The following is a 6,478-nucleotide window of genomic DNA, read 5'->3' on the forward strand; positions in this document are numbered from 1 at the left end:
ATGTTAAGCTAGCCTTATGCTACTTCTGCTATTTGACAAACATTTTGCTACTATTAGATTTTAGCTAACCTTTTTTCCCTTTAGTTTGTCTTTTTATATGTTAAGCTAGCCTTTTGCTACTTGTAGTATTTGGCTAACTCTTTGCTACTATTAGATTTTAGCTAACTTTTGTTCCCTTTAGCTTTTAATTTGTCTTTCTATATGTTAAGCTGGCCTTGTGCTACTTGTAGTATTTGGCTAACATTTTGCTGCTGTCAGAATTATCTAACTTTTAATGACGTTAAATAAAACCACTCTTAACCACAAAGCAGAAGATTTAACAAACCACTAATTCTTTAGATTTTAAACACAATGTTTGAAATCTGGTTTGTTGCTTCGTCTTCACACACTTTACTGTTCATTCGGCTGCTTCTGTCTTTCATCCCTTCATCAATAAACACTTGGATCTTGTTGCCAAAGGAATTCATACATGCCTTCATCGTCACCCTGCCTCCATGTGTTTTACAGATGATGATGATGTGTGGTTTGCATTATGAGCAGTTACGAGCCTTCTGTTTTATTTTTCTTCCTGGTGTCACTCTGGTTTATGTTAATCATAGTTTTATCTGACTTGTAAATAGTTTGTTCTGAAGTTTTTAGCTGTCTGGTTGGTGTGAATGTTTTTCTTTCCCGTGGAAAGAAAAGAGTCCAGCTTGTTGATTCGGCCACTCCTAATATTCTTGTAACCTCTGTGGGACTACTTTTTGTTTTTGCAGCCTGCGATCAGATTAGAGAGCCTCTTTTAGACCATGAAGTGTCTCTCTTTTGTAAATTCAGCTTGGAATCGTCTCTAATCTCGTGTCTGGTTATCGTGAGGCGGGCAGTCATGTTTTTCCTCACGTCAGTTTCTGAGTCCCGTTAGTTGCTCCAAAACGCCGGCTGTATGATAATAAACCATTTGTGTCACATTAAGTCAGACAAACCTTAAAAAGACATTAAATTTAGAACCTAAACTAATTAAAAAGCTTTCAGGATGTTCCTGCTGGTGAAGCTTAATGGGTGAAAGGATTTTTTTTTCTGTTTGTGATCCAGGAACACAACGCTGAACAGAGCTAAATGCTTTGTGGTGAAATCTTTGAACTCTGAGTATTTCCTGTTTCGAGACGAGCCACGGGGACTCTGAGGAGCTGTTATTGTGTTCACATATTTGCATAGGTACAAACGGAGCGTTTTATTCAAATGAACTCGCCGCCCTGCTTTCATCTGTCCTCAGACGACGAGGCCGGACTCGGACTTTGTTCCGTCTCTTTTTGGACGTCTCCATTGAGCCGTGTAAAGCAGCGATTTGTTCGTCCTAATGAAACCCCAAYGGTCTTGATAACCTTTCCCGTGTGCCCCCCTCCCGGTGTTGCCTGTTCCGACTGTGCTCCGATAATGRCCGCCCTCTCTGCCTAATCAGAGTCTCTGGAAGTGGGAGGACTCCGTTGTCCTTTGCTCATTTTCCCCTCTTTGTAACTCCTGCCCCCCACCACCACCACCACCACCACCACCACCACCACACCCTCGTCTTCCTGCACCCCGCTGAGGAGGAAGTGATGGGGACACTGACACGGCTCGGCTCATCTCATCCAATTACTGCAGAAACAAAGACGGTGCTCTTCCCCGGACCACGATTTGTAGCCCCCCAGAGAGAGTGTTAGAGCAAGAGGGGAGTGAAGGAGTCAAGAGGGAGAGAGGAGGAGAGGATTACAGAGACAAATAATCTACAGGCATAAATTTAACATAAATTATCTTCATATTTGTTGGACTATTTTCACTAATTGAGTTAAAAAATGCTTAATTGCAACATGATTACTGAGCGTGAAGAGGCTGCTCTTCAGAAGGGAGGTGCTGGAGCTCAGTGGACAGCTCCGCGGCATTGTTCTACTGGGGCTGCAGGTTTGAATCCAGGTAGCATCAGGAAGGGCATGCGGCGTAAAACAATCAAGTTTGCTCACTAYCAAAACTAGAATAACACTAGCTAAACACCTAAATGTAGCTAGCTAAAGTTGACAACCGCTGCAGAAGAGAGCAGCAAATAAAGTATGTTTGTAACCAGAGAAATCGCATTTACTGGAATGTAAATGTAGCAAAAAGCTATCAAAACTAGCATAAAACTAACTAAACACCTAAATGTAGCTAGCTAAAGTTGACAACCGCTGCAGAAGAGAGCATTCAAGAAAGTATATGTTTTTAACCAGAGAAATCGCATTTCCTGACATGTAAATGTAGCAAAAAAGCTATCAAAACTAGCATAAAACTAACTAAACACCTAAATGTAGCTAGCTAAAGTTGGCAACCGCTGCAGAAGAGAGCATCCAATAAAGAAAAAGTAGAATATGTTTGTAACAAGAGAAGTAGCATTTCCAGAAATATATAATTGTAGTAAAATGCTACTAAAGAAGCTAAAAGCTAACTAAATATCTAAAAGTAGCCAGCTCAAATAGGCGACCCCTGCAGAAGAGAACAGAAAAAAAGTTTGTTTCCAGAAAAATAGTATTTCCTGAAACATAAATGTAGCAAAATGCTACAAAAAATAGCAAAAAGCCAACTAAAGTTTTAAAAGTAGCTRGCTACAACTGGTGACTGCTGCAGAAGAGAGCATCCAAGAAAGGAAAAGAAGATGTTTGTTACTAGAGAAATAGCATTTCCTGAAACGTAATTGTAGCAAAATGTGACTAAAAAAGGCTAAAAGCTAACTATCTAAAAGTACCCAGCTCAAATAGGCGACCCCTGCAGAAGAGAACAGCCAAGAAACAAGATGTTTGTAACCAGAGAAATAGCATTTCCTGAAACGTAATTGTAGCAAAATGTGACTAAAAGAAGCTAAAAGCTCAATGCTTAAAAGCTTAGCTAGCTAAACATGGCGACCCCTGCAGAAAGGGGCAGCTGAAAGATAAGCCTCCTCACTTCATGATGGAAGTGTGTCACAAACATCAGGTCGTTTTGGTCGMACGTCACACAGAAACTAGTAAAAACATCATCGCCCACCTTCAGCTCGTCAGCAGGTGAAAATAATCAACTCTAGCTTGTCTCACTCRCATTACCTGAGTGGATTTAACTGTCAAAGATGTGTTTAAACTTTACAAACTAAAATATGGTTTAATCCTGACTCTCTGAACTCTRAGCTTTAGCAGCGTGAGAGAAGCTTTTCAAAACTTTATCATTTCCTCAGAGAAAGAAGAAAAAAACAGACGCTGCTGTTTCACATTAAAGCTCGTGGACACGGAGAGCAGCAGGAAATGTAGTGATCTGTTCAGCGCGCTTAATGATGTGTTCAGTTCTGACAGCTCCCTAAAGGTCAAAGGATTGAAACCATTTGTCAAATTTAGCATAAGTGATTACTTTCTGTTTGTGTGAACGTATTTTATCTGCAAGTCTAAATATCTGTTTTATTTTAATCAAGGATGATGAGTTTGAGCTCAAAGTTTGGATTTATAAAAATAAACCTGTCATTTTTAWTTGAGTGATAAATGTGTTACAAGATGTCAGGAGAGCTCAGAGGAGCAGATTGACCTTCTGAACAGGAAGTGGTGAAATAATGGTGAAACTAGTGAAGCAAAGTAAATGATTAAACTTTATTATCTGGCTGTTTGAAGCAGGAATCCTCCTTAAAAAARGAGAAAAATCTCTTTTCCTTTGTGTGTTGCGTGAAGGCAGGGAGTCACCATCTGGATTCCTGGCTGCAGCTTAGAACCAGAACTAATCTGTTTTCTGTTTGTCTTCGGAGAACGACACATTCTACCTCGCTGACAGCTTACATTTTTCTGTGGAGATTATCCAYGCTGCTCACATGCGAGGAGCTGGGACACCAAATAAAAGTGTTATTGATGTGAGGGAGAGACGTTTTATAGTCCTTTTATAAATGTGTCCTTGTGATTAGAGCTGGGCAGTATGGCTGATAAATGTATCAGGAAGGGTTTTGTATTAATATCAATGGTTTTTGATGAGGTTTTTTTTTTTTGTTTTTTATCTGTTTGAAATAATTACCAGGAGAAAAAAAGCCAAACAATGATCTTTCCTTTTTTATCCACAATTTCCTCTCGAGCTGTGGCACTCCACRTCGCTCTTTTTAGTTTTCAGCAGTCATGAGGCGAAACATGAAACTTTTACTGTGAAGTCCAGTAATAAGAATGACACTAACCTCGATTTATGCAGTTTGTCAATTCAATTCAATTCAATTCAATTAAAAAAATTATTCATTTCATTAAAAAATAACTATATACAATAAAAAACAAAGAAAATACACAAATCAAAAATCAAAATAAAACGAAAGTTAGCAGAAGATGAATAAATCTTATGTCTGCCCCTTTTATCCCCAGAATATATTCAAACAAAACATAATTTACAAAACAATACTAAATAAAAATAAAAACTCAAACAACAATTCATATAGATTCACATTTTACTTTTCCTTAAACAAACTAGCTTTTAACTGTTTCTTAAATGCATACGTAGATCTGGCATTTTTAAAGATCATCCTCCAAACCATTCCACAATCTTATACCCTGGCTTAAACTATACCCTGGATTAAACTATACCCTGGATTAAACTATACCCTGGATTAAACTATGTCCTGGATTAAAGTACATCTTTCTCTCAAGCAAGTATGAAAATATGGTTTCACAAACATTTCCATCCCCTTAAGATAATAACAACTGTCTCTCTTAACAAAGTTTGCCTGAATGTTGGAAGGTAACACGTTAATGTGAGACTTGTTGTACATAAACAGTAAAATATTATAGTCAATCAAATCATAGAATTTCAAAATTTTCAGTTTGCAAAATAATGTCTTTGATGGATGGTTGTAATCTTTTCTAGCGATAATTCTTACGGCTCTTTTCTGTAAAACAAAAATTGGATTTGTARTTGTTTAGCAAGCTTTACCCCAGACTTTAACCCAAACCTTGTAGCTCCACGTTTTTAGCTACAGGACAGACGTCCAGTTGTTTYGTCTTTGTTCTTTTAATTTTCCGTGTCCTGGAAGACTTGATGCTGTGTCCAAATTCAGGGTCTGGGTCCTCTGCTGGCTGAATTTGTCAGCTGCTTACGTCACAAGCTAATTTTGTTTTATAATATTAATAATACTAATATATTGATATTTTGCACATTTCAATCTATTTTTGCTTCTGTTTAAAGCAGAAGACTAGACCGTCCAAATTCACGGTCGACCAASGACYTGGCCCACCTAGACTGGGGAGGCCAGATCCTTCGAAGGACCCAGCCCCTGAATTTAGACAGCCCGAGAATCCACAGAAACATTGTAACGTTGTTGGACTTTATCGGTGCTAAAGTTACTCGATCAATATTTTTACTTCTAACACGTCACTTTATTCCAGGAGTAAAGCATTTAGTCAGAGGCAGGTTCAAATGTAAACTCTGAACTAAACAAASATGTCAGATGATTATTTAATCTTTAGATTAATGTAATAATAGCCGTATGCTGTTTGTCTCGTTTGCCCAGGATGATGCAGGACATGGAGAACCCTCAGGTCACCATATGTAACAAGGGGGACCAGCACTACCGCAGTTCCCCGTCTAACCAGTCGTCCTCCAGTGATCCAGGACCGTGTGGMAGCAGCAGCTGGTCCCAGCAGCCTGGATACGATGGGTACAACCACCAAAAAAACACTTACTTTCTCTTAAAATTGTCCTCCTGTGATTTATTTTTTTCTGCTCAGAATAAATGCAGCCACAATCAGCCCCGGCACCGTTGTTCAGGCCTCGCTATTTTACAAAATGACAGCAATTTTTCAGCACAAAATGACCAAATCATCAGTGTAGTTTTTATCATCACACATCTTTCTCAGGCTGTAATAAAATTAGGTCTGSTTGCTGGTTTTAAAAGAATAAAAGAGCGTTGATGAGTTGTGTGTCTTAAAGTGTTTTCTGTTATTTTAAATCTTTATTTTTTGTTCAGAAGAGCAGTGATTTAAAAGACCTCAAAAATAACTAGAATTCAGACACTGATAACTGTATAAGAGCTAAAAATAAAGCTAATCATTGTTTTTGGCACTCAGAGGTCAGATTTGACCTGAAAGGCTCTCACTGTAGATCTGTGGTAGATCTACTGAAGTCTTTATTCTAAAGAACAATTTTTGTCTCTTTTTGTCTCCAGGTGTCCGTCTCCGATCCTGCATGAGAGGACGGGGGACATCCAGGGAGGGGACGGAGACATCCACAGGGAGAGAGAGCCCACTCTGGAAAGAACGAGATCTGCAGGTAAATTCTTCACTCATTCGAAAGCTAAAAAGTAAAATAATTTTTTTTTTGTAATAACTTGAATGTTCAGACTAATCTTTTCTTATTTACTTTTTTTTATTTTGGTAAAGAGTTTTTTATCCTTTTATGAATCAAAGTGTTTGGTTTGATCAGTTGGTGTGCAATAATTTTAAATATTTGTGTTTTTTTTAATTTCATGTTATTGTAAGAACCCTGCTCCATGAGATTAATACCAGCT

The 6,478-nt window shown here is 38.3% G+C and overlaps 1 protein-coding gene across 6 annotated transcripts in view; it reads left to right on the forward strand.

The window, feature by feature from the left end:
* Nucleotides 1-6,478, forward strand: part of LOC106515866 (signal-induced proliferation-associated 1-like protein 2) — a 138,434-nt gene that overhangs the window by 101,418 nt on the left and 30,538 nt on the right. For all 6 annotated transcript variants that reach the window (XM_014005900.1, XM_014005902.1, XM_014005903.1 and 3 more), the window contains exons 11-12: nucleotides 5,483-5,629; nucleotides 6,137-6,240. In XM_014005900.1, the coding sequence (XP_013861354.1) occupies nucleotides 5,483-5,629; nucleotides 6,137-6,240 (251 nt within the window). The remainder of the gene's footprint in view (nucleotides 1-5,482; nucleotides 5,630-6,136; nucleotides 6,241-6,478) is intronic.

Source organism: Austrofundulus limnaeus, unplaced genomic scaffold (genome assembly GCF_001266775.1).
Source record: "Austrofundulus limnaeus strain Quisiro unplaced genomic scaffold, Austrofundulus_limnaeus-1.0 Scaffold33, whole genome shotgun sequence".
Lineage (NCBI taxonomy): Eukaryota > Metazoa > Chordata > Actinopteri > Cyprinodontiformes > Rivulidae > Austrofundulus > Austrofundulus limnaeus.